This window comes from Rhipicephalus microplus, chromosome 3 (genome assembly GCF_043290135.1).
Source record: "Rhipicephalus microplus isolate Deutch F79 chromosome 3, USDA_Rmic, whole genome shotgun sequence".
Lineage (NCBI taxonomy): Eukaryota > Metazoa > Arthropoda > Arachnida > Ixodida > Ixodidae > Rhipicephalus > Rhipicephalus microplus.
In genome coordinates this window covers 127,027,579-127,051,794 of record NC_134702.1, presented here as the reverse complement: position 1 = coordinate 127,051,794, position 24,216 = coordinate 127,027,579, and the positions used below count along the sequence as shown (strand labels likewise).

Sequence of the window (24,216 nt, the reverse complement as noted above, 5' to 3'; positions counted from 1 at the left end):
GAGAACATATTGCCACGTGCGTACTGCTAGGAAGACGAAGACGACAGCGCATACGCGCATCTGCACGCTGTTATGCAGCAAGCAATAACAAGAAACATGAGGAACGCTCTGGCACACAGTAAATAAAAATACTGACCTGCTGCTACTTTCTCAACCTGTTAAATACTACTTCTGTCTTCACGTTGCGGCAATACATTTGTGCTTAGCTTGCAGTCCTTGTAACAAGACCACGGCTGAGAGTATTTCATCAATGCTGTTTTCTCACTACCTACAAAGTCAAGGCTTTGACCGAAGCACGTCTGCTAGGGAAGTTACATAAAGTAAAAGAAGGGGATCCACAAAAAAAAAACGGAGAGAGAGAGAGAGAGAACTAGAGAATGCGTTTCGGCTCCCCTGAGGAGAGCTTTGTCGCAATTCAGTCCACAAGGCTCCAGTCATTGTGAGCAAGGCTGCGTCAAGGTCACCGAAATGTCCTTATTCTGCATTTTTCTTTATGGTCGGTGTCCTCTTCTTAATTTCCAAGACGCACTCTTAAGGACACATGAAGATGAACATTCGCTACAGTAATAAAATAAAACGTGCCTGCTAAAAATACATGAAGTCAATGTTCGTTTTTAAGGGACCTGATGGCCTGCTGACGTAGTGGTTATGGCTAAACAACTGTGCTGTTGTTTTTTTCTTTGCAGGTGGTGGTTGTTTTATCTCCAGCTTTAAAAGCTTCGGTCTTATGGGGGTTGGGGGGAGGGAGGAGTGTTCTATGCATGGCTACACCAATGTGCGCAACATTAGCTTGTTCAGGTAAATCAGTGTACTTCGTGGGTGTTGACTAATCACGCAAATGACACAGATGAAAGAAACAGGTACAGGAGAATTGGCCCTTACTCTATTCAACAAGCGTCGCTCCCATTGTATCTTCCATCTTATAGTAGTTTGCGTGCTTTATCAATGAAAACTGCGTTTCGGTCGCATTACTTTCTGCTTCAATACATTACTAGACTCGCAAGCTGCTAGTAGTGGGAGCCTTGCTGGTATGAAGATGGTTAACGTATACTAACAGTATCAGCAAAACGGCCCGAAAAAGTCGCGCATTTGTAGCCTTGTAGGCACGTGTGCTCAGATTTGGGTGCACGTTAAAGAACCCCAGGTGGTCGAAATTTCCGCTGCCCTTTACTACAGGGTCTCTCATAATCATCTCGTGGTTTTGGGTCGTTAAGTAGCCTTGCTCATTACGCCCCAAAGATAAGGGTGTAAATGGGGTGTTTTGAATGTGTTTTAATTACGAACCCCTCAAATTTAAAAAAATGGGGCGTAAAAAGGGTGCTCACCTGGGTGCTTTTAACGCGCACACCCGTTTTACATCTTTTAGGGTGTAAAATGTTTTACAGTGTACGGCTACGAGTGGTTCATTCTGAAATCGTAAAAATGGTCATAACTGAACATGGATAAGGCGTTTCAAAACCAATTGGATCGCTTGTCAGTTGCTAATTTTCTTCGCACGCTTCTCATCGACATAGCCGAGTCACTCATTCGGAGGCTTGAGACTGCACACCATGGTACTGGGGTAGAACAAGATTGAAGAACAGTGTGACCTTAAGCCGAGCAGTAAGTGCACCAGGTTGCACAGAACCTAAAGAAAATGTTGCAAACAGACGTGGTGCACTGATTACTAATAATCGTTTGCGCCACGCAAGCTGTCTGAGCTGTGTGTCTCAAGGGAGCAACAAAGGTGGGTGCGGCAAGAGCATGCGAAAGTCCACACAAAGAAGTGGGCACCTTTAAGCTTCACCTATAACTTGAATGCGATAGTTATATACTGTTTCTAGTGCATGCTTCAACTTTTTAGTGCATACATTTGATTGTTTGATGCCACTCGAAAAGGTGAAATTGTGCGCCGCGGTGATGGAACTCGGCTACAGATGCGCAGGTCGCTGGATCAAATCCTGGTTGCGGCAGCTGCATTTTCGATGGAGGCGAGGTCACTGTAGACCCGTGTGATCAGATTTGGGTGCACGCCAATGAACCCCAGATGGTTAAAATTTTCTGGACTCCTCCACTACGTACGGGGTCTCTTATACAAGTGGTGGTTTTGGGACGTTAAACGCGACATATCAATAAATGAAGTTTAAATTGTAGATTTCATAATATTATTTATAAAAGTGAAAGTGCCTTGTGCCAGTGAAGCTTTCACATGCGGCTGAATTTTTCGTAATTGGAAGCATGGATTCGAACACGAGCAAAATGCGCGTTGAAAAGTTTCCACCAAGCTATGCACTTGCGACATAGTTTTAGAGAAATGTGTACATTACCGCGTGCGGCTTTTGTAATGGGTAACTGGCTTTAACCCGTGAAGTCATCGTCATAATCACATATTTCAACGCCTGATGGTAATATATGCTTGTAGACACAATAATATTGTGATTTACGTGTGGTATTGTGAAACCTCGTAAAGCATGAAAGTTCCTTTCACTGCACTTCCGAGCAGATGTATGGCTATGTGGTAGAACACCTACTTGCCACGCAGATAGCCTTGGTTTTAGGCTCTTACTCACACCCAGATTTGTTTCTAATTTATGTTATTTATATCTATCTGAATGTTTGATCACGCACAAAGTGATTTTTCGCTCTATACTCTAACTACGCCCGCACTAACGCTGACTATGACACCGGAACGTCTCCGAAACAAGCCGGTTAGGACTTTCGCGTTAAAATAGGCAACCACTGTCGTTTGTGAATTCCTGCTATGCTTCGGCAAGACGCATGTCCGCCAGATATGAAGGTGCGTGAATGAGCGTGCTCGAGAACGCGAGCTTTCACTGAAAGATAAAGCTGAGGTACTTGCACTTGCCATCGCACTGCAATTTTCATAAATGTAAGCCATGCCTAAATAAGATTCTGACTATCGGCAGAAGCAGGAACACCACGACTCGAGAACTATTAGAACGATTCTATATAAAAGTATCAGGTTCACTGATGCAGAACGAACATCGTGCTTTTATGCAAAAGTGCCCCAGGCAAATTTGCCCAAGGCAATGATCAACCTTGTAGATGGTTGTGAATAGGGTGGTTTGCTATGTGTGCCTGGCTTCATGCGCATGTGTCAACCTTTATGTTTTGATGCAGAGTATAATAAATAAACAGTCGGACGTTTGGGCTCTTTGGCATGACCTTGTACTCTAGGTATTTCATCGTACAAAACCGTCATACTTTTTGTGTTTTTGTGGCTTGCGCAGGCACATCAACAGGCTAAGCCAGCAAAGTATTTTAGCGTTTACTACCATACCATTTTCATTACTCCAAATGTATTGAATGCGAAAAAGGTAGCGTTCTTTTTTTACTGCAGAAGACAACCATTTCTTCTTGTCGTCATAAAAAATAAAGTGTTTGGTATGAAATGATAAAAGAAATTTTGGCCTTACAAACAGTGTTCATTTCAAACAAAATGTTCACATATAATATTATTTTAGAACCTATCAAGAAATTCATAGGGGCAACATTGATACTCTGCACAGCTAAACACTGAAAAGACTGAGATGTACGTTTTGCAGAAAAAGCTGTTGTCGAGTATTACTACAAATTCGAGCTTTGGAACTACAATTGCTTTTAGATACAAACAAAATATAAGCAGTTGTGCCTGTCACGCCATCGTGCGAAGACGTTTCTCGACACGACGAAAGAAAGGTTGTCTCACTATGTGTGAGCTCTTCGAAAAAAACGCATCTACATGTTATTATTTTTGCGGGTGCATGACTATCTTACTACCACCGCTCTTGGTCAACTTAAGCATATAGCGCCAAGTACTCCCACCCGAGCGAAGCTGACACTATGGAAACAATAGACGTAGCCTTAAGTACGCATCGTATAGAAGCTTACCCGAACATGCGGCAATGATAAAAATACCCAAGAGAAACAGAAATTTACTGGCGGATACCTGCTGATGTACCGGGGCAGTTTGTTGCAGCATCGTCGTCTGTACTGAAATCAGACGAGGGGAACTTGTTTGCCCCGTCTGTACCAATGCTATCAGCCAGAAGTTTGCACTCAGATTAATGATAATCTGTCACAATGGTCCTTTTTATGGGGAGCCCACGATTGACGTCAATGCCACTACCGAAGCCACGAGCGCTCACCATCGCTCGCTGCAAGGAGGTTTAACCGTCTGAGTCTCAAGACAGCACCAATAAAAAAAGATTTTGCAAAACAATAATATTTCGTTCCCTGCCCTCAAAAACAAACGCAGAAAAATTACGAATCTTAAAACTTGAGCGGTTGTCTCAAATTATGATGGTACCCACTTGCGCACTTCTGATCTTTTGAAGTCTCTAAGATTGAGTGCAAAAACATATCAGACCAAAACTACCTTCAATGTGATCTACAGGGTGTTCGCAGTTAAATAGATGTACTAAGCATTTCGTTCAAGCTACAATTAGGAAAAAGAGCTGTCACTTACCACGAGGACACAGCCGAGCGTTAGTGTAGTACGCATACGAGCGATTGTGCAGTACTCAGACATTTTCGTTCGCTTGTTTTGCGAATATGACTAGACACACGGCACTACTTCTCAGGGCTTTCTGAAAGAAGCTCATTATTATATTGCCAACACAAATTTAGACCCGTAGATACGTAATTGTGATAATCAGTAGATTTTAAAACAACGGTACCCTATTTGTTACCCAGTAGGCGAAAAAGTTGAAATCCACAGCAGCCAAACAAAGCTGAGTAGATGAACTGAAAAAGTGATGTTTATTTTATTTTTAAATAATATTAGCAGAACAGAAGTGCTCAGACAGAGCCAAAACCTAACTTGAATTCATCTGTCACATTCTACAGATGGGAACACGCACGCTCATGAAGGTGTTCATAATACTGAATTTTCTGACCCCGCTGATGCTGCGCCGTATATTCAGGCACGTTTATGACAATGTAAGACCGTTCAGTGGCGATCGGTGATTTGTTTATAACGGTATGAATGTTTTCAAACACTCATTACCAAGAGCGCTTATTTGTTGAGGCCCGGAAATCAATTCAAGTTATTCTCACTTTTATGGACCTATTCACTTCCATTTTCATAAAACCTATCTTTATTCCCGTTAAAAATGTGAACAAAGCAAGTTCGAATAGGAACTATAGGGTGAAAGAGAAGTCCATGATTTGTTACCAAAAGGCGCACTTCTCGGGTGGATTTATCGGAGGTCCTGGCGTGCAGTCAAAGACACTGGAAATCTCCGGCATGTTCATCAGAGGCACTATGCACCTAGAGCGGAGTGGCGCGTACCGTTCCTCTAACGTTGTACGCTCAGCGAACCAGTTCACACAATGGTTGATGAAGAACAGGCACTCCGTTGATATGTCGAGGTTTACTACTTTTACTTGTGTTTTGGGGGCAACGATGAGTAGGTAGCATACGCGACCATGGTCCCCACAAGGTCGGCCAGATTCTCCGAGTCCACCGTGTCGTTCAAGGTTTCGTGCAGGCCATTCAAGGACAGCTGGAAGTAAACGGCGAGTATTTGGACTACAACTCAAGCTGATCAAAGTAAAGCAGCAGTGTCATCCGCTTAGCTCATCAGATATATCAAAAAACACTTTTATTTCCCTTCAGTACTCTACCCTTTGTTTCACGAGGATCGGGCCACATGCGTTGCTGTACGGTCTTCTGATGGACACCTCTGCTAGTCGAGAAAGCTTTTGATGTCGCAAGCCTCCTGTCACACATTGCCCCATAAATACCTAAAGTGCATACTGTTTTTGGTAGATAACATGTTGTGTCGCACATTACGGGCACAAACAAAACAAATGTCATATGCTTAGAAGCTGAGCTGCTGGTTCTATGAAGGGGTTGAATGCATTTCTGTGTTTTTTGGTCGAAAATAAGAGTGACTTACAGGCAGGAGCGGGTTATGTGCTGGAATATATTTCTTCCCGCCAAAAATATGTAACAAAAGTTAGATTCAGATAAGCAACATTCGCTGATCTCCCGTTTTTTTTGAACCAGTTGCGACACCGAAACCTGATTCGAGCACACAATGTGATATCACTGATATGTCTTCTACAATGAAACTACCTTGCTGTCGACATGAAGCTTCGGTTTCTTTACTCAATAAATATGCAATTTTTTAGCCGAAAGATCCGAGCATTGCAAACTTTCAGGTTGTTGTTATATTGCCACGTGCAGAAGAGCTGCCGATGGTCACTGTTGATTTAACACTTCGACAATTACCAACGAATATAATACTCTTTAGTGACAAGCACGTTTGAGAGTACAAACACGTTCAATGCCATATAGACATCCAGCACAAAAGCACTGAATTTCAGCACGTGAGACGCTGCTGTGAATTGTCATTTTCAAGCACGCCAGGTAATAGCGCCACAAAGCGTGTAGTCATTTTATCGGAATTTCTAACACGCGAATTTCAAACTTTTGTAAAAGCACGTTTTCAATATTCATTTTGTACGTTTTTACTTATCTCTAGCAAGCCAAAACAACGCAACAGAGGTTCGTTTTTTGAAGTAATTATACCACGACAGCAAGCGAAATCACTACAAAGTTAACCACGTTGAACTGAAAACAGTAGAGTGAATTAACTACATGTACCAGATGCACAGATGAAATGCGATCTGAGAGGGTGTTTACTCTACTGATTTTTAGTTTGTGCCTTATACGGGCGCTATCCATCTCACACACTTAGAAAGGGTTTTGACAGCTACTTAAAAGTGGTTACCTTACATGCAGGACATTGTAATTTTTCTCTCTGTCATGCTTCAGCACTACAAAATACAGGGAACTATTAGCAAAATTGTAAGTGCACTATGAAAATTTGCAGAAGTAGTTTGACCTCATAAAGCGTATCTTGCTCAGAACTACAAATGGTGAGCATTTTGTACCCTAAAATATTGCAGAAACATTTTCTTGTGACACAAAAAACAAATTTTCATACCAAAGTTTCATGGCCAAATAGACTGATTCTAAAAAGACGTTAAAAATAAATCATCCTCACAACAAATTTATGCGAGTGCTTCAAGCAGAGTGCCCTTTTAGTGTACTCCTTCACAAACTCGCTCGTGACAATTGTTTAGTTGTGTTTATTCACTTGTATTTCATCCACGTCGAATGCGTGCATGATATCGTGTGCTGTTATCTGTGATTAAGAAAACATGTAAGAGGAATCCTGAAAAAGAATTTGTAGATGAGTGCTAATAAGATCAGCGGTTGAATGGTCTTCAAATAAAGACCAGCATCGCTTTAAAAAAACAGCCGTTGTTTCCCTATAGTTTCTGATGCTGTGATCGCAGTCGACGTGAGAAACACCAAGCTCTGAAACCACCAACACAGGCTCATGCTCATGCAGTCCTTGCATTTTCCTCTCAAACGCTGAGAAAGGGCATTTAGAGATGTAGATGGAGAAACCGATGAAGGCGTTCGCTCTCCACAGTCCTGGAGTTGGTGGAGGAGAAAGGAAAATGAACGCCTACCATTAAGCACCCTAAACTTGCTTGACACTATCTTCGCTATTGGCAAACGCCACTTAAAGTGTTTTTGCATAAGGCAGAGTATCTATAACAAAAATTCAGGTAATGTTCGGTTGACTCATTTACTCCACAAAAAGAACAATGAGGGGGAGCTGCCAGACCAGCTCTGTGTAAATATAAGTTTAGCTGCATAATTAGACGATGCAGTCTTGTGATTGCGACTTATAATCCACTAGTTGGACATATTTCACTATTGCACTGATACACGAAGTGCTTAAATTCTGATGTGGTCGTTAGTGCAGGTGCAGAAAATTTCTCTAACAGTAGTTTCTTTCTCTACCGTAAAGTAATAGGTCCTTATGCCCTGGAATCAAGGAAATTTCTCTAACAGTAGTTTCTTTCTTTGCCGTGAATAATAGGTTCTTATGCCCTGGAATCAAGACCGATGTGATCTAATTGAGATCTGGGCGAACTTCGGGGAAACTAATGCTCTTAAAGCACTCTGAGCTGGCGAGCCCTTGTTTGCAGCAAGAGAGGCACATACTAATAGTGAGTATGTCAAAGTTACTGCCGAACGTACTGAAGCCGTTATTTTACGGAGAGCTAGAATTTTCGCAAGAACGCGTGCTCCAAAATTGGCACAAAATCTCGAACGCGAACAGAAGACGACAAATATAGGGTAGGAGAAAAATGCCAATTCCAAATTTTTTTTTCGCTTTGTGACGCATCAGTTGCTATGGGTGCTTGTGTTGACGTATGTGCCACGTAATGTCTTAATGTAGCTTCTAAAAAGCTACATGGTATAAACCAAGTTATCAATCAAGATATCATTAAACTGTATTTTAACAGCCTTTAGGTGGTAGTGATTTAAGGTACAGCATTAGTTTAACGCCGAGTATATCTAGAAAGCGCTGTATAACCAGAATTTGAGGCTACAAAATCTCGGCCAGTAGTGTCCAAAAAAACAAGTCAGCACGGGCAACAAAAACTAATTTTATGCGTCTTAGAAATGATTTTGTAGCTAATAGTAATAATAACAGTGACAACGTTGGTAACCAATATTATTAATAGCAGTCACAACGTGGGTATTCTCTCGTCCTCTTTCAAAGGCTCCTAATTTGTGGTACATCTCTTGCACTACAACAAATAAATGCTACTTCCACTAACACTCGATTTCAGCACAAGTTGAACGCCAGAACTAATATTCGCGTCGCTCTTGACGGAGTGTCCTTTCTTCGTGTCATTGCCACACGGAGGTACACAGCTAAACTGGATCGAATGGAACATTAAAGTTTTTTGTTTTAAAAAATGGCTGCTCACATTTCCAAGCCCACCGTTATTGAGGGTGATTGGCCCGTACATATGCAAGAATGAACTCTGCATTATGCCTGGGGATACGACAATATCGTTGTAGGGTAATATGTAGAAACCGTTGGGTGCAGCCTCGCTGTACAGCAAAGCATCTTGGTCTCTCCAAGTATAGTGAGAAGAGAAAGACAGCACCTTCATCCACGTGGGGAAAAAAGGCTACCGTGGTGCGTCTGGATAAGGCCCTGCGGTAGCAGATCAACAATACGTTCTTACAATAAACTTGATGGCTCACAATGAACGCACTCACCACACAAAAACCTTCGACTGGCTTTCGATAAAACTGAAGATCGCAGCTCGACATGTGACAAGTTTTAAGAGTTATTTATCAGGAATGCCCTGCCATATGCCAGCTAGTTAAGGCAGCCATCAAATTAGTCACAATTCAAGAAACAAATACTTGTTTCTCAGATGTATAGCCAGTCTGATAGTTTCTTTTCCATGACGCCAATTGAACTAGAGCAAAGAGATTAAGCATGTCGTTAAAATTTATCTACTTGAAGGTAAGAGTTTCTTTGATTGAAAAGACAGAACGTCACATATGGCCAGGAAGATATGGACTAGTGTTTTCGAAATAATCCATAAAGTATCACGCTTGAGGCGTGGGGCATGATTGTTGCAACTGTAATTCGGAGGGGGGGGGGGGGAACAGCTACAGTCACCACAACCGGGGTACTAGTGAAACGCTGCGGAAGTCCTGCTAAATAATGTCTGGAGGATCAAAGCACATATGTTTTACAATAATTAGGTGATGAATGCAATATAATCTTTAAAAAATAACGAGAAGAGATACAGCACTAAAGTATAAAATTACTATACACGAAAAAGGGATAGAGTTGGGTGCATGTGTGTAGTCGTTAAAAACAAGAAAAGGCAGTCGTGCTGTTAACTATTACGCCTAACATCTGTATTGGGCAATCTCACGCTCAACACACGAGGTGTGCCGTCCACATCACAATCTTCGCATGAAAAAATTGCCCGCAGCTTCCCTCGGGGGAACACTGAGGAGGATGCGGAGCATATAATTGGTTAACGGGGTGTTAAAGTGCGACTTACTTGGGTCGATGGATAAATTGGTTAACGTGGTTGTGAAATGGGGTGTTCAATTGCGACTTAATTGGGTCGATGGCTAAATTGGTTAACGTGGTTGTAGGAGGGGGTGTTAAATGAGTGAACACGTACACACGTATGCGAAAGGGCGGCGCTGGTCGAAGGCACGTCGATCATTGTTTTTGTGGATTCGTTGGAATTCATTTCACCGCGACCTTGGACGTCGACGCGCCGTACAAACCAACCGACGAGCGGCAACTGAGCGAGCGAGCGCCGACCTTGAGTATATATACAGCGCGACGGCGCATGCACTGTTAGCTTTCGAATGTTCGAGAAGGGGGAGAAGCGCAACGGCGCATGCGCGCGCGTCAGCTGCCGATGTTCTCGAAGCGCGACGGCGCATGCGCGCGCGTCAGCTGCCGATGTTCTCGAAGCGTGACGGCGCATGCGCGCTACATTATACAGCTAGCGAATGTTCGTGAAGAGGAGAAGCGCACGCGGTGTGTAGAGGAGGAAGGGGGCACAGATGGTGGAGGAGTGAAGCGCACGCGGTGTGTAGAGGAGGAAGGGATGCACAGATGGTGGAAGAAGGAGGAGGAAGCTTGCGGACGGCGCCGCACTACAGGCCTCGAGGATTAGATGCTCCGCATCTAAAAAAAAACACAACATATCCACGAGGTGACCGTCGATGAGTAGGCGAGCTCCAGATAAATTCATCAGAGAAAGTAGATTCACGCGAGCAGATGGAGGAAGAATTTTTCCAGTGGACGGTGCATTACAAGACACACCCATTGTGAGAAGTCCCGACCCTCGTGCTAAGTATCTCCTAGACACTATACCCGCGCCGTCCAGCCTCCTCCGTTTGTGCCATGGATCTTAATGCTGAGGCAAAAAAAAAGGTTCTGAAGAGCATTCCATCTTGGGATGCCCTCTTGAGGGCATCCTAAGATGAATCTGTCTGTCTGTCTGTCTGTCTGTCTGTCTGTCTCTCTGTCTGTCTGTCTGTCTGTCTGTCTGTCTGTCTGTCTGCAGGTGATGCAGGTTGGTGTCCATTTGTCATTCTACTCTAAAAGATTGCATTTCCTGTGCCTGCTGCTGTTCCTGGGCCCACAAGTATGATTGCATGTGTATCCTTAGTTGACATTTATGGTGTATTTTTGGTGAGAAATAGAGTACTCGGTCATAATACTCGTTCTGAATACCTTCGAAAAATCAACTTTCTTCCTAACGACTTCCGCAAACAAGTGAAGATACTTTGCCAGTTTTCCAAAGTTGCGCATAACCACTCACTACAAAGTATCAATTTAGAAGCTGCCTTCACTGAAAATCCAAAAAAGTTGAAATGCTAAAATTAGTGGCACACAGAACGCAAGAAATGCACAAAACGAAAATACTAGACAGTTATTAAGAGCAGTGCATAACAATCTAAAGATAACTTGAGCTCACCTTTAGACACAAATGAACAAAATCTGAACTGAATGAATAAGAATAATTGCGTGAAGGCAGTTTAATTATCCATAGAAGAAAAGGACAATAACTTGGTAATGAACTGGACAAAAAATAGTTGCATGCCTTGTGTATTCATTTCGTGATCAATATTTCTCGCTTGGTTGTGGATGGGAGGTCATTGTTTTGCGCGAATCACACTGAGATGTTGCCCCATTGATCGCGTTTCGCTTTTTCTGACCAGGTGTTTTCAAAGGCGTATTTTACAAAGGCGTATAGCTTTTAAAGGCATGTTTTTATTGTAATCAATCGGCCACATTTAATGAGCGGCTTTTCACTAAATACGTGTCAGGCAGTATTCAGGAAGTTGAGTTGCTTTCAAACTGATAAGCTTCTTTTGATGTGCAACATGCTTTGCTACACAGATATTGGCAGGTTTTTCTGCTTTTGGTAAAAGCAAGTCCTTGTTTTAAAGCTTTTAAGCTCCATCAAAACAAGCTGTACCTGAATGGAATGTGCCAGTTTTTAAATGCTGCTATATTGTCTCTGTTCATGAAATCATGACATCGAGAGTCAACAGCAGTGGCAATCATCACTGTATACAATGAATACATAACTTTTGGAAAATTATTGACAAGGCAATGGCTGTCTATGGTATTCGGTTCCTCCTATGTATTTAACACATAGCATTTTCGCCAGTGTCTTCTTCCTCGCCTATTCACTTTTCCACTGCTATTGTAAATACTATCGATAAAAGCTTTTTTCATCGAACTTTTGCTAAGATTGTATAAACAAGTTGTGTTTTCATTTTGCACCTGTATTTCTTTTTTTACGACCCTGCAGTAGACATAGTATAAAAGAAACTTGCAACGTGCCTTGTTCATATATATTACTGAATGCCTAAAATGTAATTTGTAACACTCCCATTAATGTCTTGCGCTATGACAACTACAAATCAGTAAGAAGTAAGTAAGCTTCAAAATAAATGTTTTTTTTTCTTTCATATGGTATTCAGGCACTTCGGCATGTTCTTTCCTGCCTAGGCTGTGTGACTGCATGTCCTCATGGTTGCTGCAATTCTGTACATAAAAATACTGCACCCTCAACACACGCTCACTTATTGGAGTCATTGCTTACACAAAGCAAAACCACATTTTCTATGCTCTAAAAATGCAGTATGTATGTTACATGTGTTTGAAGTTTTTGATTCGAAAAGTGTGTTTTTGGTCTTACAGACACGCACAAGTGTGCTTTGACATTTTTATACCTTGGCTGTTCCAACACCACTTGTTTATGCGTGCACGAATGTGTTGATAAAGTGCTTTTAGGAAACAGTTTTTGTGCATAGACAATAATAATGCAACTTTCCGCACCATACCGAAGCTTTTTTCCTGCCCAGAAGCTTCGGGGCAGTTCCCGTAACTAGTCAACATGCTTTTAATAATAACGCACACAGTAGTATATATTTTCTGCATACGTCGCATGAAAGTCAACATGCCACACAACAATGTTGACATCACGTTGCTGGCATGCTGCCATCACGTTGCTGGTATGTTAACATCACGTTAACGGTATGTTGACATTACGTTGCTGCTATGTTGCGAAAACATTGCCATGATGTTGAAAGTGTGATCCTGAACGTTGCTATATCGTCCTGAATGTTACAAGCAACGTTATCATGTGATCAAAAAAGATGACGTTAAGCGCTTTTAGTCAACGTGGGGATAACCTTTCGCGTTACACCCGGCCGTATATATATATATATATATATATATATATATATATATATATATATATATATATATATATATATATATATATATATATATATATATATATATATCTGTGTGTGTTGGCCTGACTAGTAAGAACTATAAGGAAATTTGCATGTCACTTCTAATGATCTATAATTCGCCGCCTCTTTAATAAAGTTATGAGGAGCACATCACTATGTTTGTAGAAACCACTTTTATTCAACGTTAGAAGCCTCATTACATTTCGGCACACTAGCGTGTACCGCATAACATGAAAAATATTCATATGATGTTTCTTTGATAGGCTTTCAGCATATAATAAAAACTATGAGCGTCTATCGTGAAGTGTCTAAAAAAATAATTGTCAAGTATTCCGGCTGAGAAAACGCGAAAGTGCTTAATAAACGTCACGAGAATCAAGATATGTTAGTTTCAGACATCTTCATAAATCGAACAACGACTTTGTCACACATTTAGTGCTATATCACTCTGCCACTCGCATTATGCATATTTTATTCAGCCTCAAAGAAAGATGCTGCTGTTGAAAAAAAAAGTCAGGTGCTTGGCATGCTCCGGAAAAATTAATTGGCTTTTTAACTAGATAGCGCCTCGTAGTCTACTAAATATGCGATAAGTCATCGCTGCGATGAATGAGATTTAAAAAACGCTCATTAGAACAACTGAGTGGGTCACTGTTGTGACAAACACCAGCTAATTTGCTGCGGCTGCTGCTCCGAGGGAGCCGCCGCCACTCGTTTTCCCGTCCCTCCTGTCCCCGCCCGGACGCGCTGCAGCGGCAGCAACTGACCCTACGGCTGACCCGCGCTCTCCCATAGAAAGCTGCTCGACATGGCAGGCCGTACCATGTGCTCTTTCATCCAGCGGCCATGGTTGTCCAACATCTGAGATGCTTTACAAGAAGAATTCAAGCTATCAAATCGGGTCACAGGAGAAGATCGAAGAGTCGTAGTTAAAAAATTGGCCTACATGAGAAACTTTGTGGGAAATCGACGACAGCACCTCGAACATGACTACCTGGAAAAACTTTACAGTAAGGACTGCTTTATTTTTATACCGTTTGCGTGAAACAGAGTAGGCCACATAACATTAGCCATTTAAAGAATGGGTGCTATTTTAACAAAATTTTTTAACCTTGCCTACACTGTAACTAGAGTTACCTTAACATTTTAACAACAAAGATAGTTGTTGGACTCCAAACTATGTGGGAATGTGCACGCAAATACTCTTTAAGAACGACATTACAGTTGCAAATACTGTTATTCTCTTAACGTGAAATGACAGCTACAAATCCCATCAGGTCGATTTAAGGTGTTTTAGGTTTTGCTTTCGCCCAAGGTATCCGTCGCTGCAGTGAAGACAGTGTGGACTCTGGTTTTAGTTCAAATATACAATACAATGCCATTGATTCATTTGCAATTTTTTCTTCCATATTTTGCCTTCTTTGACATGAGAAGAATGCATTCTGTCAATAAATATTTCGATTCAAATTGCTTAACTAAGAATAAGAAACAACAATGTGGGCACCCGGAGAAAAATATTTTCTGAAAGAGACATGCAACAAAAAAGTTCCAGGCATTCTAGGTAGTTCTAGCCGTACTTATGCGTTGTTTCCGGCTTGCGAATGTATGCGATATTAGGCAACCAATCTTAAAAAAGTGCCACCAGCGTATGAAGTCACTACTAATAAGTGACGTACCCGCCTTTTATTATTAAGGCAGTAGACAAGCGAATACTAGTTATCGGGCAAAGCTATCAGTAACCTAGGTGTGAGACGTAACAAAAAGAAGGCCGCAGATATGAATATTCTCTACTCTTCTTGATCCGCAAAAAGACATCACACTCGTTCGGTACCTTCATTATCCTTGAAAGTAAGATGACTTATTTTATATGGCGGACGTACAAGAATTCGAGTGTATTAGTACGAAGGTGCCACTATAATATTTTATGGGGAACATTCTTTTTCTACTGCGAGAATTTGATGCAGTTGTCATGGTCCTAACACGTCTTCATACCACTGCGACGAGAACGGAAATCTCTCAGTCAGAGAGAAACTTGCATAGCTAGTATCATTGAGTGTTGAGTGCAAAGTATTCTTACGAGAGCCGCAATTGAGATGCTATGAATGAGCCTATGGAAATTTCAGGTAACGTTATACTGGTACAGTGGTATACTATGAAGTTGACAATTTAGCTCTTTGCTTTGTACGTTCATGTGACTCGATCTTGCAATTGTGATTATAGTTCATTACTTGAGGAGTGAAGCAATGAGGTGATGTTATTAAGCCAAATAAGTATATGAATAAAAATTTTCGAAAAAGAAGGCTGCGAAATAGATAACATTTATCCTAGTGTGACCACGTAGAATTATGTCTCCTTAATGAAGTAGTGAAAACGTTTCGAGCAATAAAGTAAAGAAACGATTGTGGAGGCTACCACTGTTTCAAAGCGATAATTGTCCTGAGAGGAGGATTGCAATTAACGTGCGGTGGAATTTTACTCTCAAATGAATTGCGAAAACTAGTCCCATTACCACCGCAAACTGCTTCTGGTTCGTTTAAACGATTACAGCTCTGTCTTGCTATAGCTAAGAAGGGTATACAAATAGAAATGTGATGATATCCGAACCAAACTCAACCGAGGAAGGAAGGTTATGTTCGAGGGGGCCAAAATGCGAAGAAATGTACAACTTTTAGATGATTATAAGGCTGTGAGGAAATAATGCCGTCAGGCAGCTAAAACAAAACTGCGCTTTCTACTCCAGAAGTGTGGCGCTTTGGGCTAGTTGGTAAGACATCACGGTAGTTATAACACAAGAACTGAGCGACGACAAAGGGACTTATTCTTGTCCCTTTGTCGTCATTCTGTTCTCGTGCTATAACTACCGTCATTTCTACTCCAGCCAGAAAACGATAGAAAGTTTAGCGAGAATGGTTGATCAGGTCTACACGTTGATTCTTGTTGCCCAAATTTTGCCTGTTAGCAAGGAACGTTTTACGTCTACTCACATCTGCTGGCATCAAGAATGTAGGTGGAAAAAATATTATTGGCGCCTCCCTTCGGCCCTTCTTAAAACCGAATCGACCATTCAATTACAAAAACGTGTCTTGAGATTTATTACTTGTTTATCCTATTCTTTACAAGCTCCGATTTTTTTTACCTTCATGAATGCTGCCTTTCTCGTCTCAACAAAATTATAAATCTGGGGCTTTGATAAACTCTGTCATTAACACCAACTTTCCACTATCTGTAAGTTTTTTGCACCGACCCGTAACACACGGCGTGCAGGCAATGGAAACCTTAAAATATTCAATTGTGTGAATGTATATGGCTAATGGTCAATTCAGTTAACTGGTGGTAAAATCTGAAACAGAAAATCACTTGAAATAAAAATTTCATGCAAGTCTACTTTGACTTGTAAAATACTTTTTGTTAATCCTGCATATTCCGAAATAGAGTTAAGCTCATGTACACGATTTCGGATGACTCACTTGACATACACATATTTCTTTTTTGAGTTCTGATGTAAAGTCAACAGTTTTGATTTTTCAGCACAGTGTTAAGCACAAATTGCGCACAATCTTTTTTAGTACGTTTATTTAGTGTACTTTCACAAAGCGTAGATTTAGTGTTTTTATTGTTTCTCTAATTATATTACTAAAGAAATTTTCGTATTCGTTGCCGTGTATATTTAATTAGATACAAGAAACCTTTGAAGTTACCCTGTCATTAAGTACGTATAGATTCATATACTTATTGAATACGCGTCTGCTTCTTAAGTGCAATAAAAAAAGTCAACCGCGTCTCTCCATGGGAGAACCCGAGTAAATGCGTCACAGATTGGTAGGGGTATCGCTTGAATGTCGCTTAATTGGGTATGGTTTGGGAATGCTTTAGAGTTATTTCGTCTTTATCATTTTTATTTATTGAATGTAAAGAAGCGTTGCCTTCAACAAGTGGTGTGACGCTGATGTTGGGTTGTGCCGTACGACCGGTTGAAGGTACTGTTGCTTCCTTTGCACATACTCAATAGAATCAAAGCGTCAAGTCAAGCGAAAGCCAAGTAGAGACAACCTTGACTGAATTATTCGAGCACGTGGTTTGGTGCCTACATATACGGAATGGCCAGTTAACAGATGTGCAGCGTGAGCTGTCAGTTTTTCCTAGCAGGCGCTGCCTGAGTTGCCATTGTGAGGCGAGAGGGGAGGGAGAGGGCGACCGTTGGCACGAGACGCAGATGCAAGCATGCGTGGTGGGGGTGTGTAAGAAACTGCCGACGCCAGATTTGAGATAGGTGTGACTTTGAAGAATTACAGCATGATCGCGGAGTGAATGGCGATGAGGGGGGTGAAGCTTTCATCAGTCCGTCGGTCCGTGCATCTGTCCGTGCGACAGCCTATGTGTCCATGCCTCCGTCAGTCTGCCCATCCGCCGTCCTTTCATGCGTCCATCTGATTGTCCGTGGTTCTCTACGTCCGTCAAACTGTCCATCCGTCTGTGCTTTCCTTCGTCGAGCGTCCATGCGTCCATCCATCCCGTCCGTCCGTTCTTCCGTTCCTCCATTAATTCATCTCTGTCTGTCTGTTCATGCGTTCGTTCATTTGTCTTTCTGTCCCTCCGTTATCTTATTTTGTGTCTGTTCATCCGTCCGTCATTCTGTCTGTATGGCCATTCGTCCATTATAGTGTCTGTCTGTCCGTCCATTCATTCGTCCGTTGATCTAGTAAGCATTCGAAGTACTGTCATGTCGCATTTTTTCATCATATAATCATCAAATACAAGTACCGCCATTCAGCAGACCTTTCAAGGACTAAACGAGAGGCGACTATGTACTAATACTACTACTAAATACATCGGGGACGCACAACCCACGGCTTAAGGAGCTTCGCACCTAAAATACTCCTCATTTAAAAGCTCATGTAAGAGATTTACTCACTAACTATCTAAAAAAGGCTTTAGGTCCAATATAATTTTGTAACCATTTTTTGTATCAAGTTGATTGAATAAGCACGGAGTGATTTATTATAGATTAAAGGGCTAAATAAAACAAGTGATTGAAAGGAACTTCGGTGAGCAAAAGCATTGACATAAATATCCAGAATTATGACAGTGGGAAATTTTAGAGGTGGTTATCAATGCCACACCTATGAATCGGTCACAGGCTTTAAAATTGATGAAATGACGCAAGTGAGTGCTCGCACTGCGGAACGTTTCTCTAGGCATACATTTCCGTTCGTAACATGCCTCGGGTATCATGTGTTCGAAATTAATTTTACGCACACTCAGTTTACAAATGTGCGGAACGTTTGTGAGCAACAAGGTTTTGATTGGATAGCCGTGCTCAGCCGAGCTACGCCATAGCAATCTTTTTAATTTGAAGGGTACCTTTCCTGCAATGTTTGTGACTTCTCTTCTGGAATACTTTTCGTTCTCAATTTGAATCAACCACGCACTATAGGAACGCCGAGAACAAATGTGCTAAATGAAATACGTCACTTGAAACCAAATTTGGTTGTGAAATCAACAGATTCGTACCCGGACGTACCACTCGACCGCCTTTAACCATCGTGGATAAGGGCGCTCTCGCCCTCCGTCCGTAATCTGAGGGCTGACTCGACTACGTGGCGTTGCGGTGAGGCGCAAGCATATTACGAAGCTTCCCAAAATGCACTTGTCATACTGACAGCCATTATATCACGTCCAATACTCTTCTACGAGGGTCCACCGGCTCTCAATTATGGCGTCCTTGGAACGGTGAGTGTTGTCACTTCAATAAAACAACAATGTTAGGCTAAACATTCGTAAATGTTGGTATGTGGCAATAAAAGTAGGTAACCAGATTTTAGAACTTAGGTCTCAAGCTCACCTCATCTAGTACGCCACAATCACGAAATTTATTCGCCTTTGAGCTGGCACAGTGAATAAGCTTGAAATTGAAGCTGGGAGAGGGAGGGCGGGGAGGAGAAGTGACAAAAGAAGGAAGCATCATTAGAAATAAAGTGTTTACATTATGTCATATGAATAATATCTGGGGGAGATTTGGCCTCAGCGTTTTAGACGCATATTTATAGCTCTCTGGATAATTATTGGATTGTGGAGGCCGGTCCTGGAATATAGATTTTCTTCCATGGTTGTGTTTCAACCCATATTGTTCCCATTCTCGTCGCAGTGACTATGCGCTCTCGCTGTCCCGTCCGACCAATGACCAATGCGTTAGTAAACGCTATATGTGAGTAAATATAGTAAGATGCATTTTGCAAGGTCTTTTTGCCAAGCCGCCACCCACATGCAGATCGTGGGCCGCGTCTTTTACACCAACTTTTTTAATATGAATAAACACACAAATGAAAATTGTTAGGACAATGGTTATTTATTAGAGACTGTATACTTGCCGGGGGCAAGTTGTCTTTTTGTTGATTTTTCTTTCTACACTCAGAATTACAACCACTGCTAATACCATCCCCTAGCCTACTTTGGAATTATTGTTTGGAAGTTTTCATTAAAAAGGTGCTTAATAAGAAAGACGTGCTGGTAAACTTTCGAACTTCATATGTGTTTTGTTGTTACATTATTTTTTTAACCTAGGGGTGGCGTTTAGGCACGATTTCTCATTCGTGAGAGACTTCATTATAAGGATTCTAAAGGTTTTTTTCCATGGCGCAGTTTTAAAAACAACGAACAATTCACCAACCAGCAGATAGTCAGCAACAAGATGATGCATGCCTATGATGTCACGGGAATTGCATACGACGAAGTGGCTGAAACACGTCCTTAGGCCTCAGCTTTGTTTACAAGAGAATACTATCAAAGAGCGCTCTGTTTACGACAGTCCCACGGAGCCGCTGTGAGAACGTGAAACCGGACATCTTGGGTGTGAAGATAAAGCCGAACTTCGATTTTTTTAACACAAGACGCACACAACATGGAGGGTCTCAGAAAAATAAAAGCTCCTAAACAGCCAAGAGAATTACGGAATTAGTGCCACATCGCAACTACAGATGTTCAGCAGAGCAAAAAGAGTTTATGCCTTCATCTCGAACGCTGATTTTTCTGAGACATTCACAAAGACAATAATGAAACTTGGTTGATAACAGTGCCATCAATAGTTCCAGTTAGGTACTAAACAACAAAATACTGATGGTTTATAAGACAAAGCACTAGTAATGCTTAAAAGTGGTCACTGACATTTTCCGAACATAAAATACGCAGTTGTGTACATGTACAGGTAATGAAGTGATAGTTGTGATGTTCACAATTCACTGAAATTGAGGGCTACGGTGTAAAGAAACATTATTCCGTTTTTATCTTGTCACAGGAGACAATGGAAAACAGAATTTTTTTGTGTTTTAAAGCAGCCTGACAACCTGAATCGTAAACGGGCTTTCATGAGTACTGATTCACTCTATATTTAGTCTAACTTTAATGTAGTTGCCCAACGTGCAGTTGTGCAGCTTACATACGGCGACCATTTTTCGACTCGAGTGGTCATTGCAGACGATCATTGATATGAAGAAACTGTGACGTATAGCAATAAATTTTCATTGTTTCAAGCGTATATGAAGTTTGTTCGCGCTGCCAAGCTTTTTCGTTGTTAATGTTTTCGCAATCAATCTATACCACTAAGCCCCTTTCTTTCACCTTCCAATAAAAATTCCTTGATAAAGCGTTGAAACTATGAGCAATTCCTAATTAATTCTAAATGCGATTTTCCTACAAATCTACATCAAACGCCCATCATGTTCGTATTTGTAGCCATTAGTAACAACTTCCGAGCTCACGCTGTGACGTCTTCTGTGCGACGTACTTCCTGTGCTCGAAGCTCTTCGAATGACTGCATATATTGAGGCCCAGATGCTCTTTGTGTTAACGATTTTGAAACATAAGATGCTCAGCTGGGGTGAGACAGACATCTCAATGCCACGGCGCCACTTTTCCGCACTCAAAACTCTATGTGGAGTGCGAGAGTACATAAACGGAGTGTATTGTAAGAGATATATGTTGTGCTATGTCGTTCCGCATAACTGAAAAAATGCTGAAAAGTGGCAAACTGAGGAGATCTTGTTAACCTGCATAGCTTTTGTCTGACAGTAAAGCACTAAGCAGAACCAAGTCATTCGCACAAAAGGCACTACACGATACGCTAATTTGGTGTTTGTCGGCCTGTTTTATGCCTTAATGTCGTGTACATTATAATACTTATTTATTATAACTCAACACATTGTCACAGTTGCTGAACTGTCATGCCCTTCTATCATTAGATTTCATGAAAAATCAAGTTTGAAAAGGTGACAGGGACTGTCAGTTGCCGAATCTGTTCACAAAAAAAAACTTTGCGCAATCAGTCCCTTACGACTAACGTAAAATATGCACTAAATATTGCAGACGTAACTTTCGTTTCTCTGAATAGTAGCAATAGTTAGCGATATTCGTTAATAGTAAAATCGCCATATAACCTTCATTCTTGTTATTTTCAGTGCGACATGTTTTGCGTGGCAGCTTTGATTAAAATGAAGCTGCAGGCGGTACCTTCTGCAATTATCATTTGTGCGGTGTTGGTATGAGACTTGTAACTTTTTGCGATTTTGAAATTTGCAGATACCGCACAAGGCTCGCCAGGAATCGGATAACTTGATCGACTCTGAGAACAGAGACGACCTTGTGGACGTGAAAATTGCTTACAGGGCCTTCTATTCACTGCTCTACCACGAGCGTAGGCTCACATTGGGCGGCCTCAACATCTCCACAGAACGCCTGTTCTTTATTGGCCACTGCTTGAAATGGTGCTCTAAAGAGAGCAACGTAGTACACCAGCAAGCGCCGTTCCGCTTCCGCTGTGTCGTGCCGTTGATGAACATGCCGGAGTTCTCGAATGCGTTTGACTGTGCTGCAGGACAGCCAATGAGCCCGCAAGAGAAGTGCAATATCTGGTCATAAAGTGATGCATATCTGCACACACTTTAATTCTACACTTAATAATTTGTCCACCATTGCTCAATGAAGCAAACAAGCTGAAGAATCAGTACTGACGATGCGGTCACGACGTAAAATAATTTTCTATATTTTGTCTAGTATTGAGCAAGCAACTCCGGGATATTTTTTATTTGTATCTTCTGGCTACCTACGATATCTCCCGTATCTCGGATCAATAAGAGTAGTCAAGACTTTTGAAAAGCATACTATGTAAAAGAGCTCCAGTTTGTAGGGTTAAGTATTTCAATATGATCTATGATATTTATATGTACTTCAAAAGAATCACATAATGTACTTGATCGTTTTTCAGTTCAAAATATTAGCATAAAATATTCAATTAGAGAGACATGTCTATGTGAACATTTAAACTCAGTTGTTAAGACATGAACCGGGTTCTAAAGCCGTAGATATTGGAAAGTTCGAATATGATAAAGAAGTGCGGTGTTTTTGCATCAAAACGATTACAGCATTTCATCGCGTTGCTGCTTGTGAACGTACTATTATTATCTTATGAGTTCATACTCTCATTTATTAGGCTCTAACTATGATGCATTTAGTGGTCAGTCAACATGCACAAACAGAAGTCCCGACAAAATGATAACCGAAACATTACAACAAAAACATCAGTTGGTACAGAGGCGACAATATCAAGTGATTTACCTTGCATGCATGTGCCAAGCAGTTAAGGGTAAGCACAGTGCTGGTTCTAAAATATTATTAATTTCCTGTTTTTTACTTGTGCACCGCGCCACTTTGTCGTTCACCACAGTGCTATGCACAGTACTCTAGCTTGCAGCGAGTGCACGTTTCAACAAGACGTTTTCTTGTTTTTGAGCATGTCATTGTCCTCTTCGTAAACATAATAACAAGTGCACAATGTTTTATTACTGTTTATTTACGCGGTACAATAGTGAAGCTTCTGGATTCAATAAAAAACTGGCGGATTCCGCGTGCAGTGGTATCGATGATATGCGAAGCACAAATGAGGAATGTTGATATGTCAGTTTAAACACAGCACAACGTTAGGAGGTGGAGTTAAATTATGTCTTACATGACTTACGATTCATCGTTATCATGTTTGGACGTCTCATTTACCTTCGTCATCTATTCACGCCATTTGATACCAAATTTGGTATTTGTGGAGCTAGCCAAACGGCCGCGAGCGTGCTATGAGTGTACCATGTAGTCAAGTTTTACACGACATGCACGCCATGATTATCATGTTTGGACATGTCGTTTACCTTCGTCGTCTATTCACGTCACGTCATACCACGTTTGGTATATGTGAAAATCGCGCAATGGCCGCGAGCGCATCATGAGTATGGCGTGTAGGCTTGTTAGTACATGACACGCCTATCTTGATTATCATATTAGCATTAGTAAATACCTTTGTCATCCATTAACATCACGTAACACCAAGCTTAGTATATGTGTAGCTAGCGAAACGGCCACGCACGCATCAGAAGGGCGCAATATACTCCGACGTAACGTTGACACGCGCGCACGCTGGGTGCAACGACACTACGCTAGCTAAACGCGAGCATTGTCTGACGCCAAGCGCGACCTACGCGACCAGCGTTTGTCAGCGCGGCGCGGTGGTAACCAGCACAAAATGCGGCATGCTGCATTTCGCGCTGATGAAGTTACTCAGACAGCACTGTGTCTGCATCTTTTCGTAATGGAGGGACGCCGGGCGCGCTCAAACGCGCATGCGTCCAAGGAACGCAGCGCGGCGCGCGCCTGCGAGTATATTGTCACAAAGGCACAGGAACGCAGGCACAAAAGCAGGGCGTTTACTTTCATGACCAAACGCCAAAAGCACAAACACCAGAGCACAAAGCACTTCGTTATCCTCCTCAAAGGCTGGCCACTATAGTTGCCAGCCTACCTTGCGTCAATTCCCCCTTTTCAAGAGTGACCGTCCCGGTCAATTGACTAAAATGTTAGAGATCGCCATAAAAAAAGGTCACGTCAACGAAAAAACAAACAAACATAATCCCGCGCTGTTGTGGATAATAAGAAAAGTTCGAAGTGTTCATAACTCGCGGGCGTATTACGGTTTCATCCGTGCTACATGGACTACTTCTGGACGTGGACGTCTTCGGTTTAAACTGGTATTGGAGCTTTGAGGAACTACCTCGTAA

General features: G+C 41.7%; 1 protein-coding gene across 1 annotated transcript; it reads left to right on the top strand.

Annotated features, from left to right (window-relative positions):
• Positions 1-12,825: 12,825 nt before the first annotated feature.
• LOC119168527 (neprilysin-1) lies at positions 12,826-22,036 on the top strand. The gene is made up of 3 exons (XM_037419926.1): positions 12,826-12,880; positions 18,789-18,856; positions 21,698-22,036. Exons 1-3 carry the CDS (start codon positions 12,826-12,828, stop codon positions 22,034-22,036), a joined length of 462 nt encoding a protein of 153 aa, XP_037275823.1.
• The last annotated feature ends 2,180 nt before the right edge of the window (positions 22,037-24,216 follow it).